Raw genomic sequence first — 25091 nt, forward strand, 5'->3', positions numbered from 1 at the left:
CTGAGGACGGGTTGCCTTATGGCTCCTCAGAGGGTGACTTTTTCCACCGGGTCACACTTTTTCTAGCGCGCTCCTTCACTCCTGAGAGTTGTCTTGTTGATAAAATCCGGAGCATTCAGTTTGAACCCGTGCTGTTTTTCCTCCTTTCCACTGTGCGTAATTTCTGTCCAGGATCGAGCCAAAAAAAAAAAAAAAAAAAAGGGGCGACATCACAACAACACGAGGACCGAGGAATCGAGACAGAAATAAAACCAACTGGGGGGGAAAATGAAAGCCGTCTTGGATATCTGCTTGCTTTTCCTCATGCTGCACACTCCCGGCGTGCTGTCCTTGTCCACACGTAAGTTGCAGATGTCCATCGATGCGCAAAGTCATGGTCTTTGCTGGGGAAGGGTTTTGGGTTTTTTGGGTACAGACTGCCTTTTTTGCTCCACTGAGATCAGTTTAAGCCATGTGTCACCCAGAGATCTTAGTGTAAACAGCGCTGTGTGACATTGTCCTGCTCTGGTATGCATGATTTTAAAGATAATACAGTTGCAACACACACACATCACATTTTAGAAAGGTTTAGTCATTGCAAACAGTACAGATAAACTACAAGCATTGATAGGGATATTATAGGAATATTAGAGTGATATTAATGTGGGATAAAATTTATATTTTAAAAGGCAAACATGACAGAAACACTGTCCAGATACAAGTCCTGAGATGAATATTATAGTGATACCATGTGGCATAGAATTACTATTTTAGAAAGGTATTAGTCAGTGCAAACATTGCTAAATAATATTATAAGAATATTATAGTGATATTAAAGAGGATAAAAACAGAAAAAGGTTACTTTAACTCCACTAAAGACTACCAAGCATACAGGGTTTCCATAGGAGGAATAAATCAACATAAGATTATGTAAATCCCTAAACACATAAGATTCACAGTGGCCTCTCATTGGGTAATACTGTATTTGAAATATGTTTCCAATGCAGACTCTTTCCTAAGTTGCTTTACATAATAACTCACTTGCTTGGATCCACTCTGGTTGATTTCTAGATGCATTTAAAAAAAATTAAAAAAGGACAAATGCCACTTTGTCCACTTGACACCTCCTGTTATTGATGTGCTCCTGCTGAAGAATGGTGGTTGTATCCCTGCAGAGAGAACTCCTCTCCCAGGAGGCTGAATTTCAACAAGTCAGGCCATAATTCGTTTAACACATGGAGGGCAAGGGGGCTTTACGAACCGCAACAAAACAGTGACATCATTTGCTCGGGTTTTGGAGAATGTTAACCGGCAGCTTAATGCAGAGTAACGTAAATAAATCAAAGTTATGTCCGCTTCCCCCGTTAAGTGGCTGGATTAGTTTTTATGGTGAGCTCACTGGCAAAGAGCAGCTCCTTTAGAGAGGATCTCCTGTTATTCATCCAGTCTGAAAGGCGCTAATAAAAGAAAGTATACTTCTAGGGGCTTATAGGAGACAATGGGCTTTGATCATAAGCTGCCATGCTGTTTATTATAGGGCCTAATAGGCTATTACTGTTTTATTCACTGTAATGATGGAGGGTGCTTCCCCTTCACTCAGTGTGCTGTGGTTTACAGATGCCACTGAAATAAAACAGTTTAAATGTGGAATATTCTTACTAACGTATAATTAGTTTTTAGTGCAGCTCATAATCCCATAAAGTTTGAGTTTATATGTCCTGTTAGCGTATAAAGAGGTATTCGTGTTGGCTGTGATCGTTTAATACCAAATATTCGACTCAGAAACACACAAAAATCCCTGAAAAACCAACTGAAATTCACTTCTCATATCCTACATGTCCCATTTTCTCCTGCCTGTGCTTGCCCTCATTTGACTTGACGTTAGACAAGATAATCTCTCCTTTCTTCAGATAGGAGCATCCGTTAAATAATGTAAGTCAAAAAAAAAAAAAAACAACAACAAAAAAAAAAACGTCCGCCGCTGTCTCCTCGATCTCTTTTCAGATGGTGTTGCACGGCTCATTGTCACTAAGTGTTGCGTGACTTCTTCCACTTGGCTCGTCCACACCGGCCCCTCGAAATTTTCCACATGTACTGTCTATTGTACAGCAGACAGAGAAAAGTATAGGCTTAAGTAGTTCTTTAGAAACAGGAGGGGATGTCACGTCCCCTTTGAAGGTTGACAGCCTACAGAAAAGTCCTTTCAGTCCACCAAAGACGCCAAAAATTTAACGTTTTTCTTCGCTCTAAATTCAACACGCCCAATAGCTCCATCGTCCACCGTCGCAGGGTTAAACTCATCCCCTGCCGTTGATCAGAGCTGTGCTTCAAGCAGCCTCAGCTTCTCCAAACAAATAACATTTTACAAGCCATTTCCTCCAGTGAGCGTGTCAAGCAGAGACAATAAACAGCATTAATTGTGTCTATCACTGCAGTGTTTGAACTGTAGAAGACGGGGTGTTAGGGGGCTTCACACCCCGCTCCAGGGCAATGTCCCGTCCACAGCGCCCGGGATACATAAACACTGATTGTTATTCAGCTGGATCAGCATGTTATTGGCTAATCACGGCCGCCTTTAGTCTGCTGTATCTGGTGACAAAGACAACCACCCTCTGTGCTTGTGTTTGCTTGTATTCGTGCGTGTGCGTAAATGAGTGAAAGCGTTGTGTCAAAGCTCCAGTCGGGGTTATGATATTAATATTGGTGTGGCGTTACCGTTGAATTCACTTCTTCAAAGGCGGCTTCTCCATGAAGGACAACACAATGTCTGTCAGCAGTAAGGTGGCTGGCAGCTGAATGGATGTGGCCCCGGGCGCAGATTTGGTCTGACAAAGTGTTGATGCTCTCACTCGCTCACTGCTCAGCCATTTCTGCATGGAAATCGTCTTACTGACACGTTTTCATGGTGCGGTCTGCTTACATGGGAAACCTTTTCTTTTTCAAATCCTCCAACCTGAAGAAATAAACTCCCTCTCTAAATGTTGGGGCTTTGTTTACCTGTAGTGAAAGCAAAAAGTCCAGTCAGTTAGTTTTAAGCTTTATTTATGCACAGATATTTAGACCAAGACGTCTTTTGAAGGAGAGACCTGAGAACAAATGACATTTACAGGATCAAGACAATTCAGTCACACGCAGACACAATAATTAAAACATTCACAAATATTATTTCGAATATATGTAAAACTTCTCTCAGACAAACGAGTGTCTCTAACTACAGTTTGCAGTTTGCCACTTGTGTAGTTTCCATTTAAATTGTAAATAGCTATAGCATTTAATTATTTGGCAACTTTCTTCGAGAGTTTACCAACTTTTTTTTTACAGGATTAAAAACCTGAGACCATAGGAAAATAAGCAAACCGCAGTGCACAATTACTGTAAGAAACTGATGAAAACGGCAGACTGAAAAAGAGTCAGTCCAAATGAACAATAATCAAGTTAAACAACCATTTTCTGAGGCATGTCCCAGGTCTTTAACCTTTTCACATATTTGACTGTATCGCAGCATGAAAATCAACCTGCAGAAACTTGCCTTAGACAGATAATCCATCACAGTGACCAGCTCCTCACCTTTTTTTGCCACAGTTTTGTCACAGTTTCATCAATCACAGACTGTTTTTTTGCATGTTGTTGCATTCAAGGCTCCACCGTCTGAGATTTCAGCTGCCAGTCACCTTTTAACAGTAATTTAACAAACCACAAAATTCACATCATCCTTTTCATGACATCCATGTTCACTTATTGTTTGTCTCCTGAATTAGACGATCCAACATATATTAGCTCATGAAATCTTGAAAAAGAGGTAGCTGACAGCTATTCCATCCTCCTCAAGTTGTTTTTTTCCAAAGTCTAGAGTCTCTGAAAGGGGTCCGCCAGTGATTTAGCGTGGCACTTCCATAATGCCGGTGGATTCCCAAAAGATAGATACAAAATAAATAGTCAAAATAGTCATCAGCCTAAACTTTGGACCAGTAACCATCTGAAAATACTGTAATCAACTGTCTAATATCCATCTCCTTCTGCCCTCCTCCAGATGTAGCAGTAATCTACCCCCAGGACCCCGTCCTTCGTATGGGGTCCAACCTGACCGCCAGCTGCTGGGTCCACTCCGACCTCGGCGTCCACGCCAGCTCTCTGTTCTGGACGCTCAACGGTCAACAGCTGCCCAGCTCCCTGTACAGAGTGCTGAGCCCGACCAACCTCAGTGTGACGCTGGCCGGACTCAACGCCTCCAGGCAGACGTCCGGTGACAACCTGGTCTGTCACAACCACAAGGGACACATCCTGGCTGGCTCCTGTCTCTACGTCGGGAGTGAGTCGAAGTTTGTCAGTGGTTATATGAGTTTTCCGTAGAGGTCCTTATTTATTTGGCCACCATATTATAATCTTATTTCTCTGGGAGGGAACGTGTCTGCATTTGTGTCTCTGCTTCACTTTTAGTAAATGTTAAGAAAAAGGGTGAATAAAAGGTAGAACAGGAGTGAGGGGAGTTGCACAACAAGGAGTAAAAAGGAAATGGGAATAAAAGGAAACAACGAGAAAGCAGTGTGCAGACGTTTAAATGTCCCTACACAGTCGTGGCTGTATTTTATGTTTAGTATTCCTGCCTTCAGGCCAGTGAGAGGCCTCCATGAGTGTGTCACTGTGTGACGCTTTGACCACCTGTGTGGTCCATTACTCGCGCTATCACTCATAGGGCATGGGTCATAGGACATTTTACACAGACACGTGTTTGTGCTTCTATTCTTATGAGGACCAGCATTTGCATAAAGCATTGCCTAGCCACTGAATGTTTTTTAATTTACAGTGAATTTCATTGGGTGATCTTGTTGATGTTATGCCTCATAACAACCTTAAAATAACCCTATTTTCTCAAGGGGAAGAAATAGTTTGACATTTTGGGAAATTCACTTATTTGCTTTCTTGCTGAGAGTTAGATTAGGAGACTGATACCACTGTTATGCTTGTAGGATAAATATGAAGTTACAACCAGCAGCTGTCTAGCTTAGCTTAGCATTAAGACTGGAGGACTTCCTTTAGTCTTGTTGTCAGCTGAGACTCCATGAAGTTTGTATGGATTAAACAAGTACGATATATAATGTTTCGTGAGCTTGAGAGGTGCTGGTAGGCTGATTTCTTTTTTCTTTTCTTTTTTTTTTACCTTTGGACAGAGTCAGGCTAGGTGTTTCCCCCTGTTTCCAGTCTTTGTGCTAAGCTAAGCTAAGGTATCAATCTTCTCATCTAACTCTCAGCAAGAAAGCAAATAGGTGTGTTTCTCAAAATGACAAACTATAAACCTAATATTACCCCGAACACTAAAACCAAGCCTTAAAGGTCTCATGTTTGTAGTTTTGGACATCATTTCTATTGATTATAATAACATTGTATTCAACAATGCTGAGGTCTGGGAGCACAGCGACATCACCACAGACAGGTTGTAAACAAGACAGATTTTCTAAACCACTTTTATTTGGAGGTAAACTTCAACTTTTCAGGAGTCACAAAAACTTAACCATGAAGAAACGTGCTTTCATTTTCTCAGACACACACACACACGCACCCACACACACACGCACACACACACACACACACAAGGAGATGCAGTCGGGATCCTAATCTCTGTGCGACACTGGTGTTCAGCACCCTGTGTTCTGAGAGACGAGGAATGTTGGCAGGGATCCCGAGTCTGACCAAAGCACACCCAGACAGCACACACACACACACACACACACACACACACACCAATACACCAATTAAAAAAAACACACCAATTTCTGAGGAACATCACTAGTGGGTGAATTACACTGAAGTAATGGCTGGAGGTAACTTTGTTCCCTCCACCTTTTTCTCCACCTTCTATTTCTCTCTGTATCGCCCTCCTTTCTCTTCACCCACCTCTATCCCTATTTTCTCCCCATCTTTCCATCTGTCCACCGGTCCCTCTCTCTGTCCCAGTGCCTCCAGAGAAGCCGGTCAATCTGACCTGCTGGTCCAGGAACACCAAAGACCTGACTTGCAGCTGGGCGCCAGGAGGAAAAGGAGAGACTAACATTAGCACACAGTACACACTGAAGTACAAACTCAGGTATATACACACACGGCTACATGTAGTTCAGTCCTTCAGTTCACTATGGTAACTGAAAATCAGCTTTTTGCGTCAAGAATCAAACACCTTCTTCTCACACATTTTGCTGGAATTAGTAAAACTTTCTTTCTAAAAGACTAGATGATGTTCATCATCATAAACATCCATAAATCCATAGAAGTTATTATTATTTAGGGGGTTTACATTATCGGTATATTTTTATAGAGCTAATGCCGGGTTCAGACTACATGATATCAGCGGAATGATGTTGGTGCTGTGAGGTGGTTTTTGTGAGCTTTTTTCAGGCTTTTCCAAACACAAGACAGCCAGTATCACACCCACCGCTTCGGACGCCATTGTTTGTTTACATTATTGTTCCCCGAAATTGGTCCCTCACACCTTACATTACCTTTTAACGTTGACGACGTGCTCCTTAATTGGAAGTAATGCTCGGTTACTACTGTGAGTACTAAGGTAGTTACCCGGGCGTGCTTACGATTGCGACAGAGCAGATAACCACATCGTGTAATTGATTCCTCACACTTGATCTTGGGTTTTGGTTTTGGATAGGCTTAAAAAAAGACACAACCCTCCACACTCTTTGTATCACTCTTACAGCCCCATGAACATCACTTCAACATGTGCAGAAAGCCTTAGCCATGCTAAGCTATGATTGGACAATTGGGTGAGGAATAGTTTAGCAAACGGTCAATTAATAGCATTCCTGAGTAGCCTAACTTATTCTGAAATGTAGTGACATGTAGCGACTAGCCGTATGCCTGTAAAGGAAGGGAGTGAAAACCAAGCAAAACCAGCTTTGGGTTCAAATGGGTTAAATATCCAACTTGATGAGCCTATTGTGAATGTTCCCAGTCAAAATCAACATATTTCATGAGATTTTTTATGATACTGACATGCCTCCTAAAAGCCCCAGAAACGAGCTAAAGTAGAGCTGGAAACGGGACAAAATACCTTATCTCTTTGGCAGACTTTATTTTAAGAAAAATAACATCAACGGTTGCCAGAGGGTGAAGGCCTTCGTCTTCAGAGAAGTCGGATTTCATGAGAATTAGGTAAACGGGTTTTCATCTGGGAACGATACATTTTCAAAAATGAGATTCAGATGGGTTGTAAGCTCTCTGCACATTTTTAATACTTCAACAGCTTTTTTAAAAAATACCAAAAGGTAAATTACTTGACATGCAGTGCCCACAGGCATGTCAACTGCATGGAGAGCTCTTAATGCTGTCAGCTATGTGTAAATAAGGACTAGTGCCAGACATTATGCAATAAATTCAATATAACATGCATTATTCAAGGATATTGATGTCCAGAGTTATTTCAGTATTTTCTGTTTTCCTCCCAGATGGTATGGTAAGGAGAAGGAGTGTGAGGATTACACTCATTCGCAGCCATACTCCTGCAGCATCACCCGGGACCTGCACCTCTTCACGCCCTACGAGATCTGGGTGCAGGCCTCCAACCAGCTGGGCCAGGCTACCTCTGATGTCATCACCCTCGACATCCTAGACGTGGGTGAGTGTGAGAGGAAGTGAACTTTGACCCCCTTTTCTTGAGCTGCTGTTTTTTAGAGCTTAGATCCTAGTGTCAATAAGCCCTCAAGCTGTAATGTAGGACAGTGGATACTGGTCTTTTAGGCTTGTGACCACCGAAAAAACAAAGCAATGTCTACCTTCGACCCCTCATCACAGGCTACATATGTCTACGACTTGTGAGCACTTCAATCAGGGAGGGATTTTGTGATTTTCCCCTCTCACACAACATCACACAGTATCAATGCAACAGGAAAAAGAAGATTGAAGCAAACAATAATCAAAGTGATCCGCAAATGAAAAGAAAAGAATAAAATGTATACAGTGACCCGAAACATTTTAAAGTTGTATATTTGAGTTGTTTATTCCTCACAGAAGAAGCTCTTTAGAGAACAGGTTCTTGTTTTTCTGTTGTGGATTAACTAATCCAGGCTAATATGATGTTAGCTGGCTAAAATAATCACGTTAATTCTCCTCCAGCTAACTTGGCTCTTTAAACGCAATTGAAGGATTGATTTGTTTATCTTAGTATTAGTTCATTTAAATGACGGGAAATGCGCTTATTTTCCATGGCTTACATGAGAAGATTGATACCACTCTCGTGTATCTGCGTGAGGCGATTAGCTTAGCTTAGCATTAAGACTGTAATGAGGGGTTAACAGCCAGACAAAACATACAAATATGCCTTTGAGCTCCTCTAAAGCGTATTAATGAACACGTTGTATCTTGTTTGTTTAACTCATATAAAAACGTTGGTGTAACAGCAACAATTTGTGGTTTTATGGGGGGTTATGTGCCAGACATTTTCTAGGCCAATGCTAGCTATTTCCAGTCTTTATCCTGAGCTCTTAATTTCTTAATTCTAAAAAATAAACATCCTTTTGTGCAGCAGATTCACTGTATTTTCTTAACCCTTTAAACCTCACAGTGTGCAGCCCACAAACACCAACCCATAGGACTGTATTTTAAATTCTAGCTATTATAGATATAGATATTTAATATATTTAAACTACAGTTTGGAGTCATGTGTATAAAATGCACAAGACAACTGAAATATTTACACCTTATGAATGGTGCAAAGAGTCCAGTGTAAACATCATACAGATTCAATGAAGAGCTGGAGCAACCTGATACAGAATATATGTGATACTGTCAGACAGCGTGGAATAAAATGATTTAATAATCTTAAAGCTCCTTAAAGGAGAAAACCGTAAGCTAAGCAGTTGATTCCTACCCATATTTATCATCTCGTGACTCACAGGCTGGTTACCATGAATGACTTCAAGTTGAAGAAGAGCATCACTTCCCGTTTATGAATTCATCTCTTATTATTCCTACAGACAGGACATTGGCTTGAGTTCTGTGGCTTCAGGCTTTTGGAGAAAGTTGTTCACAAGTGCTCATCCAGCTTCACGCTGATAGGAACTGAGCGCTGTTCCCTTTTAAAGCTTTGTTATGTGGTCCGTTGCCTAGCTTAGTGCGGTTTAAGCAAACGGAGCATGCAGCAAGACCAAATTCTTCTCTTTTCTCATTATCCCCTAAAAAAAAAGAAAAAAAAAAAGAAAACACTCAGTCATACACACATGCATGCACACACCTGAAGAGGCGTAGGTGTGTGAAACGCCCTCTCTCTTTAAATGAGCTCATTTTCTCTTTACTCATGCTCACTGGACACACAAACAGAAACACACACACACACACACAGGAAAGATGCTCGCTAACCCCCTTTTATGCAGCGTTGGAATGTTCCAGACTGATCCTTGAACCTAATCCTGTCTCCGAGCCGGCTGCAGACCCCAGAGGCCCGAGGAGTTTGGGCTTTGAGGCTTTAAGACTTGGACCTGAAATAATACAACATGATTAGCTCGGAGCTCTTCACCTGGTTCACGCCTAACGCGCTCTGAACGGTGTCGGGGAAATGTACCGAGAGAGAACCATATAGAGTTTCAGAGGTGAACACGTCATCGGCGAGGAAACAAGTGTCCATCAAACTGTAATCCCTTTCCTCACACACAAACACACACACACACACCTGTTTACACACCCCGAGGGCAGGGCAGGGCCTGGTAACAGTATAGACGCAGACAGGCAGGCAGTGTGTAGGCGGTTTCTGGACTTGTGTGCACGCTTTGTTTCGCTCAGGTTGCCCTGGCCATTCTTTTCATTCAAGCAGTTTCCACAACAGTAGCAGGTCATAAAACACAGCAACCACACCTGCGCCAAGCTGCCGTGAGTCACTCGCGTCTTCGGTCATGTCTAATCAGTTATGAAGGCGAGGCGGAAACACCTACACTTCTCTCTGCATTCCTCAGTCACGGGGGGAACCCTCTGAGAGACTAGAGGCAACTTGTATTAGAGTCTGTCTCTGCGATGAAGATGTTTTGAGGGATGACACAACATATGTTAACAATCATTCACCTGTAATTTGTCATGTCTCACTGACATTTATTGCCCAATGCATATAATGCGTAGGAACAGCACACTTGCACACTTTATTCTTTATTAAAAGTACCATTTGAACAGTTTTCTCTTCAAGAGCGGCTGTGTTTGCAATACATTTACACAAGTAAATAATCTCGTTATCTCAGGATATTTTGGGTTTTCTTGTGATAAAGACATAAGTGTCTTGAAAAAAACAAGAATGATGTAACTGAAAATCTTGTTTACCTCAAAATAACAATGAAAGTATCTGAATGCCATTCATATGGATCTTTACTGCAAAGAGCACCGCCTTTGAAAGATGTTTAATTTTAGCATCTTTATTAGCTGTAAACAAAAATATGGATTCAATTTTATTTTTTTCACTCAAAAAAAGTGCAAAAGATGTTTTTAGTTTATATTTTTTCCAGCCCTGAGCTCTCAGGCTAGGTCCAAACATCCACCAATCAGAGGGTAGCCTGGGAAGTGAAACACAGGGAACACAAAGTCCAGAAAACGCTTCACTGTTGTGAGCGCAGAAATAACTGAAAAACATATAATCATTTTTATCAAGCCCTCTCTTCTGTCAGCTGAAATGTGGACAGTAAGAAGCGTCTGTTGATTTTGAGAGATTTTAATGGAATAAAACATGATTCTGAAGTGTGGAAACGATGCCCTTGGTTACAATTAAACCGTTATTACAAGAAAACAACTCTTGTCATCCTGAGATAATGAAAAAATGTACTCATAACTCACCCTGGTCTCGAGATATTGGTATAAACTGTGGTTCTTCTCAGCTTCCATACTATATTCATCCTTCTTTAAAATGATTTTTTTCACCTGTTAAGCCTAAAAAGATAATTTATTTAAAACCACAGCAATTTAAAGCCTCATATTAATGCGGAAAAGGGTCAGGAAAATCTCATAGAAAAACACATTCCAGTGCATCGTATATTTGTAGTTTATCTGTACTCTGTCCTATGTCCTATACTTGTCATTGGTTTGGGCAATTAGTGTCTCCAGATGTTTTACCAAAGCTTTAAAAACTTAAACTTTCTTAGTTTTACTGTCAACTTTTTGAAATAAATATTTTTCTAAGACGGATGACTGTGACACGTCTGAAGTTACACATTTTCGTGATGAGAGAAACTCTGGTTTCTCTGAACACTGGCGGCCAGAAACAAATCCTCTAAAACTCTCGTGTCAACTCCCACTTTTTCCCTCCACAGAATCTTTCCCATCTTACTTCTCTCCCCTCGGTCGCCTTGTTTGTTTATTGCTAAGGGATGACATTATGAAAAGGAACTGAAGTTGATATTGAAACGATCTCAAAAGCCCAAAACAAAACCCGAGGAAAGTTAAAATAATGGTCTGTCACCATATGTTTGTTTGTCGAAACGATAATCGTTGTCAGATGAAAAAGCCTCTTCCAGCTCACACAAGTCAACTCTTCAGAAACGAGAAGGCACTCAGAGACCACAAACCTCCGCCAACGCTGAACAATCCTTCAATGTGCTGTTACACATAAAGACATCACTTCTTAAGCTTTAAATTTGAATTGAATGGATTTCTTGACCCTGCAAACAGAACCCTGAGATGTAGAGAGAAGCCCCTCTGCTATGGACTTTTTGGCTAAAAATAATAATCTGGGCCATGTGTCTGCCAGACGTTTATCATTAAGTTCTTAGGAAAGAAATATACTATTTAATGAAAGCAATAAATTAAAAAATACCCCAGTTTGTGCCTTTCATGAAGTCATTGTTTGTACATTTCATACACTCTTTTTAAAGACATCTCCGAAATCCTTTTCAACCCATTCAATGGTTCTATATTAGCAATGGATCAAAAGACAGACATTCTTTTGACAAAACAAATTCATCGATTAATCGAGAAAATAATAAGCAAATGAATCGATAACGGAAATAATCATTAGTTGCAGCCGTAATGTCACTAATCATGTCCTCACCCAACATGAATTCATTACAGACCCGGGCCTGACTTGTTAGAAGTGGATTTGGTGGGATTAGAGCTGCAACTAAAAGTTATTTCCTTGATTAATCGATTAATTCTTTGGTCTATAAAATGCTAGAAGTAATGGTAATAGTTAATAGTAAAAATTGCTCCACATTTTCCGAGAGCCTTTCCTAGAACAGTCAAAACCGCAAAGATATTAGGTTTACTATCACAGAAGACTAAGAAAACTAGTAAATACATACATATTCCATATGAAACATAACGCTTCAGCTCTTGACGAGATCTTCTCACTTAATAACCTCCTCCATCTCCTCCTGCAGTGACCACGGACCCTCCGTCAGGTGTGTCTGTCAGTCGAGTCGGGCAGTTAGAGGACCAGCTGAGTGTTCGCTGGGAGGCACCGCCGGCTCTCAAAGACTTCCTGTTTCAGGCCAAATACCAGATCCGCTACAGACTGGAGGACAGCCAAAACTGGAAGGTAAAGGACAAGGACATAAATCTGTGTCTCTTCCACACAAACAGGTATCCCAGCGCAGCACTGTCCCAGCTGTTTCTCATCCTAATGCTGTAATCACCTCTAATCCAGTATGATTGAGGGCTCCTCTGCCAGATGAGTTAATAGTTGGGCCGTTCAAAAACTTTCATCAGCCATAAATCTAGAAGTCGGATTTCTGACCCTGGGGGAAAAAAAACACCGGCCAGAGCCACTGTGTATACCTCTGGTCAAACTTTTAATGAATGAAAAATACAGTATAAAACCTTCAGTCGCGCAGATGGCGCTTCCCAGAATTCATTTGAGTCCTCTGGGTACGAGCGAAGATTCTCCAGTAATTAAGGGGGAATTACACAGATGTAATATAAGCAAGTCTTTGCTCGCAAAGTGGAAAAAGAAAAGAAGGGGAGTGGAGAGAGGCGGAGGAGGGATGAGACCGTTTCGAAGGAGGAGAGAGGAGACTTAAATCCGAGTGGCTTTTAAGGGTTTGGTGGTGAAAACAAAAACGTTGTTTCCCTCTGAACCGGCCCTAATCATGAGGTCATGCTGAGGAATGGAGGGATACATCTCAGCTGTTAATGTCTTCAATATGGCTGTAAAGACACTCTGGCTTCCCCGCCGTCACGTCATTAGCCCTCTGATGCCTGTAATTTCCATGTTCTGTTTTCTGTTGTAGTCGTTCTTAACAAGTGTTTACAGACTGAACGCCAGAGAGAAAGTGGAGACTATTAGACAACATTATTAACTGCTGTGTGTGGGCGTTTTCTCTCTCTCCATCTATTTGCCTTTCTTTATTTTTGCCATCTTGTCTGTTTGGTTGTACGAGTACCTGTGCACGCTCCTGTTTCTCAGCATATCCAGCTCTGCAGTAAGTAATAGAGAGCAGATTTTTACCCAGCAGGCACGATTACATGAAAATATTTTCATAAACATGCTGATCAGGAGCCACTAAACATTGTGGTGTGCACGCATGTTTAGGTCTGGTTTGCAGTTGTGTTTTCTACATCTTGCCCTGTGTTTTAGTTTATGCCCATTGGTATTTAATACTGCGGTCAGACCTCCAGCGCTCAACTCTTCTGTGTTTGTCTTTTTTTTTTTCTTGTAGGTGATGGATGACGTTGGGAATCAGACATCTTGTAGATTGGCTGGACTGAGACCTGGAACAGTGTATTTTGTCCAGGTATGGTGGTACGATGTGGTTGTGTGTGTACGTGTGTTGAAGTGTGTGTGTCTGTGTTCATAATGTTGTACTTTCTCCAGGTCCGCTGTAACCCTGTGGGCATCTATGGCTCTCGCAAAGCCGGGATCTGGAGCGAGTGGAGCCATCCTACTGCTGCATCCACACCCCACAGTGGTGAGTGCACACACACACACACACACACTAAATTTAGGCATTTTTTGCTCTTGATCACAGTTTTTGAGAGCCTTTTAGTCCATTTTAGGAGGTAATTTGTACCACTAAGCTTTGTTTTATATCTTGGTGTACCGCACATCCCACAGTTATCTCCCACTGCTGGAAACTGGCAGCCTCATAGAAGAAGTAGAAGAAGATGGTGCAGTTTCAGCCTTCTTTATCCTTCTTCCAGCCTTTTTGTATTGTATTGTATTGGCAGTTTTATTTATGACAGATGCATCGTCTAAATCAAATCAACTCAAATCAAATCAAAATTCATATCCACACCAAATTTAATTATTGCCAAATCAAACATCACAAAATCAAACCAGACTTTGATTATATAATGTTTTAGTTGCAACACAAAGGGCTTTACAAAGCACTGATAAAAATATCAATACAGGAGACTGAACGCAATTGAACTTTTTGCCCTACTGGATGCTTATAAAGCTGTTAGCCTGACATCGCCAGACCAATTTGTGAGTATAAATTGCCAAAGCAAATAAAACACAAGTTCGCAGATTCGTCTGGTTCCCGGACAATGAAGCTGTGGCTACCTGCGGTTGTTGCCTTCCCAGACTTCACAATGAAACAAAATGTTATCATAACTGATAGGAATAATAGCCACGACTATGAAAACAAAACATGGGTTGTAAAAACTGAGAACCAGGCTGAACTCTTCATGACTCTTCGTGTGTCTAACACTGGCACACACATGCAGTACATCACACATCCTGAGCAGTTACTCTCTTCTTCTTTGCTTTGCTGTAAACAGGTGTATTTAAACTGCAATAACAGTTGGCCACTCGGGGGCAGCAGAAACAACATTGACATATTGTCCCCTTTTAAGTTGATATGGTGAAATTGTTAGCAGACAGTTGTTTATTTGCACATCCAGCAGTTATGGAGCAACATTATCATTTGGAGTTGTGCGTCTGTCCACCTAAGAAACATGAAGTCCTATATTCCCTCTCCTTTTAGCTCTATTTTTGGTCTCTACCAACTGCTGAGGGAAATATCTGTCTCTTCAGCTGCTAAATGCTCCACTATGTTCACCAGCTAGTTGCTAACTGTGTCTGTCTGCCGTTTGGTGCTGAGCAGGTAGTGTACATAGTTTTTTTTTCCTGAAAACGATGCTATGAGAGCAGTGAGAGTGAACCAAAACAGTAAAAGTTATGGGCCAAGGAATGGCCAAACAATAAGCTGAGATTTTCTCAACTGTTTCGGCTTCTGAAACCTTACAAACAAGCCCTGTCTTGGAGCCCCTGGTCATGTTTCAGATGTCTATGAGTTGTTAGCAGAGAGATCTCACTTGGACACTTCTCAGATGGTTTTGTGTAAATAATGTTCAAGGCACAAAGAGGTCAAAGTATTCAATATTTCACAACTTTCTATTTTCTCTTTTCCTACCTGATTAATCATCTCATGACCCCTCAAATTTATGTTGTTACCCTTTGGAGGCTCCCTAGGTTGGGAACTGCTGGTCTAAACCACCTAAATCCACATAAAGTAGTTAAAACTAGCTCCACCTCAAACAGCTACAACAGTAAAATGCTACTTACATTCTGATGCATCAGTATTAATAATCTAATAATGTCATATATAATAATATATCAGACACAGAGGTCATTTTACTGCAGAACGAGTACTTTTTACTTGTTTGCTTTACTCAGATGAAAGGATCTGAGTGCTTCTTCCACCACTGGTCCTCTGAGATGTTTCATTACACAGCACCAAAGCCAATCTAACTCCAGTCTCATTCTCTCCCTCTCTTTGTCTCCCTCCTTCTCTTCCCTTCATGCAGAGCGGTTGATGTCAGGCTCCTGTGACTCAAAGTCCAGCGGGGACTCCAACTCCACCCTGCGCCGGGAGCTGAAGCAGTTCTTCGGCTGGGTGCGGAAACACGCCTACGGCTGCAGCAGCATGTCCATGAAGCTGTACGACCAGTGGAGAGGGCTGATGCAGAAATCCCACAAAGCTCGCAACCAGGTAGGTAAGCATCACTAATGCAGGGACACACACATGTATTCAAATCTAATCACAGACATGCATGCAGGCATGTGTCGCACAAACAGATACACACTCAAAGTAACAGTCTGTTTTATAAAAGCTGATTTGTAACTTTGTCTTTTAATTTAGGTTCTCCAAGGGGATAAATCCTAGCACACGCTGCCTTTATGAGCAGAAAACAAGTCAAGAAAAGAACTGAGTGAGTGTGTTTTTGTCTATGTGTGTGTATCAGGAAGAGAGATTGTATTCTTATATGGGAATTATAAGACATTTTGCTCTTGACATTTTTGTGCGAATACCAGCCGTGGCCGTGAGAGGACACCCAACAAGACACTGTGGGATTTTTCTTCTTCTTTTACGCATCTTTTCCAGTCGACCTGAGCCCTTTTGCTTTGTCCAAAAAGGTGCAACTGGGAGGGACTGAGAAGGCGGACTTGCCAGGGACATCCTGGTATCACCATTAGCGGACTACTCTGCTTTCTCAAAGGACGTTGTAGCATGAATAACTCGGGCCTCAGTAGAGACGCTTGACGTGTACCTGCTCTAAATGTGCGCAAAGGTGATCAAAACAGATTCAGTGACCTTTTTTTTTGTGAGTTTCTCCTGTGGATCCAAAGCACCATCTAGTGGCTGTTCAGTGTCCATGGATACTCCAAATGAAAGCTTTTACTGTGGTCCTGATATAAAAAGAAAAAGTAACAAATTATGATACAGTATTTCTAATTCTTTGTTATATAAGTGGAGAATGTGCCAAACTGGTTCACCCAGCATTCATGTGTTTCTGAGCGACAGTATGTGACTGATGGTGTTTGTGTGTGGAGACGTTTCACTGCCTTTATTTTTGTACTGAATTGTACCAGCATATTTAAAAGTGTATAAAGTTATGTTTTATTTCTTAAGTTATGTTTAGTTAGTAAAGAAATATCAATGACTGAAGTTGTTATCGATCTCTAATGTTGTTCTATAAAAAATGTTGTCAGAAACTCAGGGTTTGGAAATGAGTTGTGTGCACACTACAGGAGCAAACCCAAACCCAAACCTACACTCCCCCAGTTATCTCTCAGTATGACTTACTGAGACATTTCCTGCAGGGATTTTGGTCAGATTGTCTGAGCTGAAATATTTCCAAACAGTAATTTATATGGACAAAAATAGCACGTCATAATATGAATATATCACCCCCAAAATAAGCAGAATGGACGCAATAAATTGTGTGATGTAGAGCGCTGCTGTCAGTTTCTCCTCAAAGAAGGAAATATGGAAAGCCTGGTCACTAATTTGCTGCCTTACATATTGTTTATTAACTCTTTATCCAGTGTTGAGATTCTATATTTAGCCACGAAGACAAAGTGGCAGTTCACTTACATCAACATTATAATGTGGGGAAAAAGTTTCATCTTTTATACCCAAAAATGTCTTCCCTTAAAAGGCCAAGAAAAACAAGTTTCAACAGAACTAGAACTCAAGGGTTCATAGCTCCACCGAGGCTGCACAATCCTCTAAATCTATTATTTTATTTTGTCCTTTTTTTTGTCTTTTGGGGGCATTTCTATGTATTTTATTAGAGATGGAAACAAGGGGAAAGAGAAGGCATGACATAAGACAAAGGTCTCCATCTGTACTCAAAATAGGAATGCCATGGCTCATGGTCAGTGTCTCAGACCCCTACATTTGTTATTTTTTAGTATTAAAAAACGTTTAGATGTTTTTAACCTGCAGCTGGATCCACATCTGCTCAAAGTTCATATATTAAACATGCTCAATTATCTAGAACAGGTCGAAACTCCAGCAACACTTGTAAAGAACAACTTTATGTGAGACCAACACGTTTCAGCTTGTGGCCTTCATCAGGGTCTCCATACATCTTGGAAGTAGGTGAAGTTGTGCCAGAATTCCTTACTTATCTAACATACAGAAACTCCAGTGATATATTGTGCACAAAGTGTTCAAGTTACTTCAATTTTGATTGTACTCTGAACTGATCTTGCACATGCCATCTGAATTTGGTCACAGTTACCAAACAATTCATGTCAACTAGGCCAAGCTCATAGTATTTTAGCAACCATAGAAAAATGGAAAAGAGTTCGTTATTGAAATCTCTTGGGAGTGGCAAAAAAGCGTTGTGCAAAACATTCTCAATGGCAGAAAATGTGTGTGGATGTAAATGGGCCAAGAAAAGCTGTGCAATTTAGCATTTAGGAGCAAAAACATACAACGGCTGACCACATGGTGGCGCTATCTGAACCTGAATCTAATTAGTTCTTCTTCGGTCGTTGGCCTAACCTTCCAACACTTTTCACTGAAATCTGTGAATGAGCTGCTGAAGAAAAACAGACAGGAATGAAAACATGACTTTGGAGAGGGCAATAAAAGGCTGACATCTTTGACACATACTTTCTGTAATGAATCCAGGCTGCATCTCATCCCACAGCAGTGAGTTACGTCTTTGAACGCATCTCTCACTGCTTGCTGCATTATTTCACTGTTTATCAGGCAACTCAAGACAGTGGTTGTGTTTTCTGTCAGCGTAGTGGGTTCCTCTCCTGCTGGTGACCCAGCAGAGTCTTGTTACTGAGAGTCACTGGTACTCAATATTTAACCAGTGTGGGTTTAACTTGGTCATGGCTCTGCTCTAAAGGCTTTAGTTACATCTGTGCTCGCTCAGGGATAGAAATAGTGGAGAGCAAGAGGGCGTATTTCTGCCTGAGTTTCTCACACTGGAAAGCAAACATCTTCGTATTTGCCAAAAGTTAATTGTCCTCAGGGCATTTCTGCCACAGTTGACACTTCAGATGCTACCTGGGTGCTAAGCTAACAGTCGAAGTAGCCTACTATGGAATATGGTGGAGTTCTATCAACATTTTTCTGGATTCAAACCCATTTTTAGGTCCTAAAATTCTCTCAATCCCAGCGGTAGCAGCATAGCAGTAAAGGGGAGAGTCCAAAGAAAATATGCATAACGCTGGGGTCTTGCTGTTTTATAAAATGAAATATAAGATTCAGCCCCCCCGTCATTATTTTAGTATATGATTAGAACAAATGTTTAATAAGAAATCTCTATCCTGAAATATTGCGGATTAGAAGTGCAAAGTAGTATAGTATTGTAAAGAGTAACCACAGTACTTGAGTAAATGTTCTTATAGTAGTTTCTGATCAGTTTCGGCTATTAACTCATTTACCAGCCAATAGAGCCAATAGAAGAGAAAGAGCTGAAATATCCCTGGTGGGGTTTTTCAGTATTTAAAAGCTTGTTTGGTTTTTTTTTTGTTTTCCTTCCCAGAAGAAGACTGTTACATCAACTTACTAAATTTACTTACCAGCTACTTCGGCAGCTAATGAATCATTTGGAGATCTTGCACTGATCTAAAATATATTCACTGAGCAACAAAAAGCCGGTCAAAATTTGAATACGCCACAGTTTTCATTGCTTGTCAAATATCCACTTGCAACATAAGATCAGTGTAAGTCCTTTCATTTTTAATAGCATGTGTACTGAGATGCTATTAGTTACAGCACACTTACTGTAGTTCAGTTGTAGTAACCTAATGCCTCGGAATAGGGTGACTAATGAACTATGTTACATGTTACATGATTATCATTGCAATGCTTTAAGAAAACAGTTTCCCTCTTAATCTATACGTTAAATGCACATCCTTTTGTTCTCCATTTAACTTTAAAAGACATCTCAGTCCCAAACAATCACTGGCTGTCCTCTTTTTAGCCTTGACAGAGTCAACTTTTTGGCCCTGGTTGTGAAAACCTTTTGTCCCGAGGGGACCTTTGGTTAAGCAGGTTGGGCCGTACCCAGGGCCTCGGTCGGTCAAGATTGGGTTTCTTCACCTCATGGTCATGCATAATTCAGCCCAGGAGGCCACGGATCACCTGGAGAGAGCCACACAGAGGAAAAAGAGGAAGTGCCTGAAGTCACAGAGGACAGAAAGAGGAAGAGAAGAGGACGAAGAAGAAGGAAGAAAGAGGCTGGCAGAGTATGCAGGAGGTGGTGAAGAAACGGCCAATAATCTCTGCTAGAGAAAGAGGTCAGTGTAAGAAATCTGTAGGCCTGTGTGTGTGTGTGTGTGTGCATCCATATGGACTATATTATAACTGAACTGTTTCTGCAATGTAATCTCTCGCAGCATTATACAGCCATTGCTGCACACTTGTTTGAGATTTCTACTTTGTTTAGAATCCATTCCCAAACAAGCAGAGGAGGAACGTTAAAATGCATAACCATAGAAAATAAGTCAAAGAGCTCCATATGGAAACCATCAGAGACAATACAGCCCAAGCCAGCAGAGCGGTGGGAGTGCTATACTGCTGCTGCTGCTGCTGCTGCTCCTCGGAGCTGAATCTGTTGCATCATTTTAATCACTGTCCTCCTCCTCCTCCTCCTCCTCCTATCATTGTCAGGCCCGGGCCCTGGACGCTATGCTCTGCCCCCTACAGTTGGATACATCAACCATGACTTCACCAAGCCCAGCAGCCCCGCCTATACCTTCCACAGCCGCATGAGCAGTGCCAGTGAGTCGTTATATATTAATCTGTAAGATCTGTTCGACTTGTCTGCAGTGTCTAAAGGTGTCTTTAGATTATGGTTGTGTTTTCTGTAGTGGTCTCTGTGGACTCTAGCCCAGGACCAAGGTACCACATTGACGCCAAGGTCACCCGGTTTGGACGGATGGAAACGCCCTCTTACTCCATTTTGGGCAGAGGAAGGCGTACAGGGAGTAAAGGTAATACAAACTGCTTATTTACTGCTAGTATATGTCTGTTTATCTGCTCAACCTTCAGGGTTATGGGGAAACATATATATATATATATATATATATGTACAGATGCTGGGTAAATCATCCAATCAGTGGACTGCAGAAAGCCAATTTCAATTTCTTTTCATGTTTCCAGGTGAGCTGTTCCAGACTCCAGGGCCGGGGGCCTACAGCCCAGAGAAGGCTCCGCCTGTCAATGCTCACCACAGGCCGCCATCCTACACCATCGGCAGCCGCACCAGATACCGCTCTGTGGATGCTGTACCAGCACCCAACAGGTGAATACGTATGTGCCACAAAGCTCTACTGTTGTCCAAAACTATTAAAAACACACCATGTTCCCTCATTATGATGAACATGAACACTACTTTATTTTGAGTCAATCCCACATATTATGTCTTTGCAAACCAAATTTATATTTGTGTATTAGTTCCCAAAAAAAGCACTCCTGTTTGAGTAACATTTGCAGTGCTTAACTCTTTCAGGTTATCATTTAGCTCTTTAAAAAGTATATATTTATGAACTATTTTTAAAGATGTTCGTCTTCAGTAGGAATGACTGGGGCTTTGTTAAAATGAAAAGTCTCTGAAGCTCAACCTTAACACATGTTTTCTTCACTCCAGCTACAGCCTTCCTAATCTGCTGGGCTGCCAGGTTCCTAATAAACCCTCCAGTGCCAGCTTCAGCTTCTCAGGCCGGAGGAAGGTCGGAGCTCCCTCGGAAGACCTCTCCATGAGCCCTGGGCCAGCAAAATACAACAGCATCAACCCGGACGTTTACCGCCAGCGCCAGCCCTCCTTCTCCTTGCAGAGCCGGACTAAGAGGCCTAATTACTCCTCTGCTGTTCCTGGCCCCGGCACATACAGCCCGGAGAAGTTTCACCTGCACCTCCCCAAACCGCCGTCCTGCACTATGGGTGTCAGACACTCTGAGTTTGTCACCCCACTCGTGGTGGATGTCATTGACTGACAGGACTGCGGATTCAATACAAACGCCTTGTTTTTATTCCATTTTTCACGCAAATGTAGAGCTGCCACACAATGATTAAAAAGATAGTAAAATGTGTCTTAAAAGGGGTCATGAACTGTTAAAAACTGATCAGTATGGTTACTGTATTATCAGTTGCTCCAAACGACTCAACCAACACAAACCAACAGTATTACAAAAATTACATAAAATGTTCAAAGGAAATGGCGATTGTAAACTGTACAGATAATATCCATTTATTCATTTATAAATAAAACAAAATATAAATAACTATCGCTTGCATTGTTTGTGCAGCTAAAACTACTGGTCTGCAGTTCTTCAGTTTTACTTCACTGCTAGCTTAAAAGGCGATGGCTAAATGAAACAGGGAGCGAGAGGCAGCCTCTACAGCTTGGCTCTTGGTATGGTGATTTTTACAGGTAAGCTCCAGTCGCTGCACTCGCCCAGACCCAGCAGCTCCTTCGCACACACTTGGAGCAGGTAGGGCCGTCCTGGTATCAGCCCCTTCAGCTCAACCATGGTGCTCTCAAATGGACCCAGCTGGAGGAGAAAATGTATGATATATTTTTAAAAATCATTCATATTAATGTGGAGTTTCAAAATACAACACAATGGCTTTATTTGAATGAATTGATTTTCAAAGGAATTGTTTGACATTTTGAGAAATACAGTTATTCACTTTCTTGTCAAGAGTCAGATGAGAAGATTGATGCCACGCTGTCCTTTAAATATCTGGGTTAGCTTAGCTTGGCAGAAAGACTGGAAACAGAGGGAAACCACTAGCCTGGTTCTGTTTAAAGGTTAAATAAAAATCCTACCAGCACCTAAAGCTCACTAACAAACACCAAAGTGAATAAGCATATTTCCCAAAATAGCGACCTAATTCTAAACACTATAAGATTTATTATTGTGTATATGTTTACATTTAAAACTAAACAAGTAAAATTAATTAAATACAAATTAAGGATGTCCACAGATGAAGGGACTTTCTGAAACTTTTTTTTAGGTAATTTTGAACTTCTGATTGTTCTTACATTGATAGACTTTGGGGTGCCCTTGTTTTCCCACTGGTACAGTATCTGGTATTTTAGGGGGAGGATGTCCAGGTTAGCCCAAGTAGGGGGGGGGGACCATTTCACCAACAAGCTTTTGACGTTATGAGGGGAAACCCGGATGTCTACGGGAGGATCTGGTTTCACTACAGACAGAGAGACAGACAAAGAAAGGACATTTAAATAAAAACAAAAGCGTCTGCGCTACATTATCATATCAAGCTTAGTTGTCTCTCAATACTGAGTTTCAATCACTCTGTACTTTTAGATTGGATTATTAATATTTTCAGTTCTCACCTATATCCTCCAACATGAAACTTGATAGATGGGAGCTGCTTCCACCAGAATAAACGGCTGTGACATTGAAGATGTAGTCGGTGAGAAGCTTCAGGTTGGGCAGCTGGCACTGCCAGAGCTGAAAAAAGATGTAATATGTGATGCTAGGTAATATATATTATTTGTAGTTTCTATAATCTATTTATATATTTTTCAGCATATTTAATGTCTCAATTTGAAAGAAATCCTCAGTAAATGAAAACACTTGGACATAAAAGTAAAAACATAAACAATACAAAGAGAATTCCCATTATAACACGCAACGCTGCTCATCTTATCTTACTGACATGTTGTTCACTGGTCTGTGGTCTATTACAAGATATAACAAGAAGTGTGAGTTGGGGTTTTCCAAAAACTTTGCTGATCCACTGTGACAAGTTTGGAAATGGAGTTTTTGGATCAACATTACAGCATAAAATTAAATGTGAGCATGTTTATCATAATATTCACTTCAGTCGATGTCTGTTTCATTTTGACTAAAATCAGATCAGATTGAGGGAGTTTTGGAAATCCCCTCTTCAGCCCGACATACAGAACAGTACAGTGTAGTGCAGTACATTCAAGTACGGTACAGTACAGTACATTACAGTACAGTGCAGTACAATGCAGTACAGTACATTAAAGTACAGTACAGTGCAGTACAGTACATTAAAGTACAGTACAATGCAGTGCAGTACATTACAGTACATTAAAGTACAGTACGTTACAGTGCAGTGCAGTACATTAAAGTACAGTACAGTACATTACAGTGCAGTACATTAAAGTACAGTACAGTGCAGTACAGTACATTAAAGTACAGTACGTTACAGTGCAGTACAGTGCAGTACATTAAAGTACAGTACATTACAGTGCAGTGCAGTACAGAACTGTACAGTGTATCTGCTGCAAAGGTAAACAAAGCTGGTACCCGTTCAGATGAGGATGACGATGCTGATGTCGGAGCGAGAGAGGGTGAAGAGCCAGGTTGGATGAGGTGACACTCCTTGGTGACCGCCTGTCTGTGTCTCTCGCTGACAAACACACAAACACATTCACACACATGTTAATGAGCTCCTTAATGCCACTTGACAGCTGGAGTCTGTTTTAGTGAAAGGTGTCAGCGGTTTCAGGTCAGCACACATCAGATGTACCTGTAGGTGGCAACGTAGTGTGTTGGTGGAGAGTGAGGAGGTTCAGGCCAGGAGCAAACAGTCACGTTTGGATAGCTTGCACACCAGCAATGCACTGTGGGAGGGGGGGGAGCATCTGTGGGAAGAAATTACACTTAATGTGCAACATGAGCAGAGCAGAAAATACAGAAACTATTTGTATTGCTTCTATATAAGGGTCTGCTTTAGTATTAGATAATTGCTTATTTATTTAATTCCCTTTTTTTCTTGTTTGCTTGTCACTTGTAAGGTAAAATAAATTAAATATTAGATAAAATAAATAAAATATAAATGAAAATATCTAAGAAAAAAGGAAAAAAATGCTGACAAAATGACTCTACAACCACTCAGAACAGAACAGAGGTGTGACTTTCAGTGCGTAATAGCAGCATCACAGACAGACTATCATCATTTTTGAAAATCTATTACTTCTCAATAAAATCATAATCATTTACTAATAGAGCACAAAAAGTCCTCTCCAGGTGCAGGAAGATTAACACAACGACAGCATATGAGAAGCCTTTAAAAACAACAGCAAAGTCTTTGTGACAAAGAGTGAAAAAGAGTCAGATTACTATAAAAGAATAATTGTGTTTTCTGGTTTTGGATTCTTGATTAAATGTCATTCAGCTGTGAGTTTATTACCACTCAGATCAGTACTCACACCCTGATGTTGCAGTTGCCCTCAGCAGGTCCAGCGCTTGGCCTCCCAGAGCACACATGAGGAGAGTCACAGCGACACACACACCGCCAGCCATCGCAGCCACCAGTGTGAAATTATTACAAGAGTGTGGTTTGTCTGAATAGCTTTGCAAATATTGCAGTCAACCCTCACTTATGCAAGATAGTGGCTCTCTATTGGATTCTTTGTTCTTTGCTCTGTTTCTTTCTGTAATGGTC

The 25091-nt window shown here is 41.2% G+C and overlaps 3 protein-coding genes across 5 annotated transcripts; 2 read left to right on the forward strand and 1 right to left on the reverse strand.

Annotated features, from left to right (window-relative positions):
* The first annotated feature begins 186 nt into the window (after positions 1-186).
* crlf1a (cytokine receptor-like factor 1a) lies at positions 187-16834 on the forward strand. 3 transcript variants are annotated; one of them, XM_070920540.1, is made up of 10 exons: positions 187-340; positions 4010-4288; positions 5932-6061; positions 7428-7597; positions 12327-12484; positions 13605-13679; positions 13760-13853; positions 15697-15881; positions 16032-16101; positions 16307-16834. In XM_070920540.1, exons 1-9 carry the CDS (start codon positions 268-270, stop codon positions 16053-16055), a joined length of 1188 nt encoding a protein of 395 aa, XP_070776641.1. In that variant the 5' UTR covers positions 187-267; the 3' UTR covers positions 16056-16101; positions 16307-16834. The 3 variants fall into 3 exon arrangements, with proteins under 3 accessions (XP_070776641.1, XP_070776640.1, XP_070776639.1); XM_070920539.1 differs by having other exon boundaries at positions 16032-16834; XM_070920538.1 differs by lacking the exon at positions 16032-16101.
* Positions 16835-19890: 3056 nt separating this feature from the next.
* Positions 19891-21637, forward strand: odf3l2a (outer dense fiber of sperm tails 3-like 2a). Its single transcript, XM_070920977.1, has 5 exons — positions 19891-19939; positions 20313-20423; positions 20513-20629; positions 20805-20946; positions 21292-21637. The coding sequence occupies exons 1-5, from the start codon at positions 19891-19893 to the stop codon at positions 21635-21637; spliced, it is 765 nt and encodes a 254-aa protein (XP_070777078.1).
* A 332-nt stretch (positions 21638-21969) lies between these two features.
* ebi3 (Epstein-Barr virus induced 3) lies at positions 21970-24952 on the reverse strand. The gene is made up of 6 exons (XM_070920919.1): positions 24856-24952; positions 24174-24288; positions 23951-24053; positions 23005-23122; positions 22690-22853; positions 21970-22195 (listed from the first exon to the last, which is right to left on the reverse strand). The coding sequence occupies exons 1-6, from the start codon at positions 24947-24949 to the stop codon at positions 22040-22042; spliced, it is 750 nt and encodes a 249-aa protein (XP_070777020.1). The 5' UTR covers positions 24950-24952; the 3' UTR covers positions 21970-22039.
* Positions 24953-25091: the final 139 nt, after the last annotated feature.

This window comes from Enoplosus armatus, chromosome 15 (genome assembly GCF_043641665.1).
Source record: "Enoplosus armatus isolate fEnoArm2 chromosome 15, fEnoArm2.hap1, whole genome shotgun sequence".
NCBI lineage: Eukaryota > Metazoa > Chordata > Actinopteri > Centrarchiformes > Enoplosidae > Enoplosus > Enoplosus armatus.

Coding starts and splice junctions, on each gene's coding strand:
- crlf1a (XM_070920538.1), top strand. CDS start 268: ATGAAAGCCGTCTTGGATATCTGCTTGCTTTTCCTCATGCTGCACACT. Junction 341..4,009: donor CGTGCTGTCCTTGTCCACAC/GTAAGTTGCAGA, acceptor GCCCTCCTCCAG/ATGTAGCAGTAATCTACCCC. Junction 7,598..12,326: donor CCTCGACATCCTAGACGTGG/GTGAGTGTGAGA, acceptor CTCCTCCTGCAG/TGACCACGGACCCTCCGTCA.
- odf3l2a (XM_070920977.1), top strand. CDS start 19,891: ATGCAGGAGGTGGTGAAGAAACGGCCAATAATCTCTGCTAGAGAAAGA. Junction 20,424..20,512: donor CAGCCGCATGAGCAGTGCCA/GTGAGTCGTTAT, acceptor TGTTTTCTGTAG/TGGTCTCTGTGGACTCTAGC. Junction 20,947..21,291: donor GCTGTACCAGCACCCAACAG/GTGAATACGTAT, acceptor TCTTCACTCCAG/CTACAGCCTTCCTAATCTGC.
- ebi3 (XM_070920919.1), bottom strand. CDS start 24,949: ATGGCTGGCGGTGTGTGTGTCGCTGTGACTCTCCTCATGTGTGCTCTG. Junction 24,054..24,173: donor CACTACGTTGCCACCTACAG/GTACATCTGATG, acceptor TGTGTTTGTCAG/CGAGAGACACAGACAGGCGG. Junction 22,854..23,004: donor TTTCATGTTGGAGGATATAG/GTGAGAACTGAA, acceptor CTCTGTCTGTAG/TGAAACCAGATCCTCCCGTA.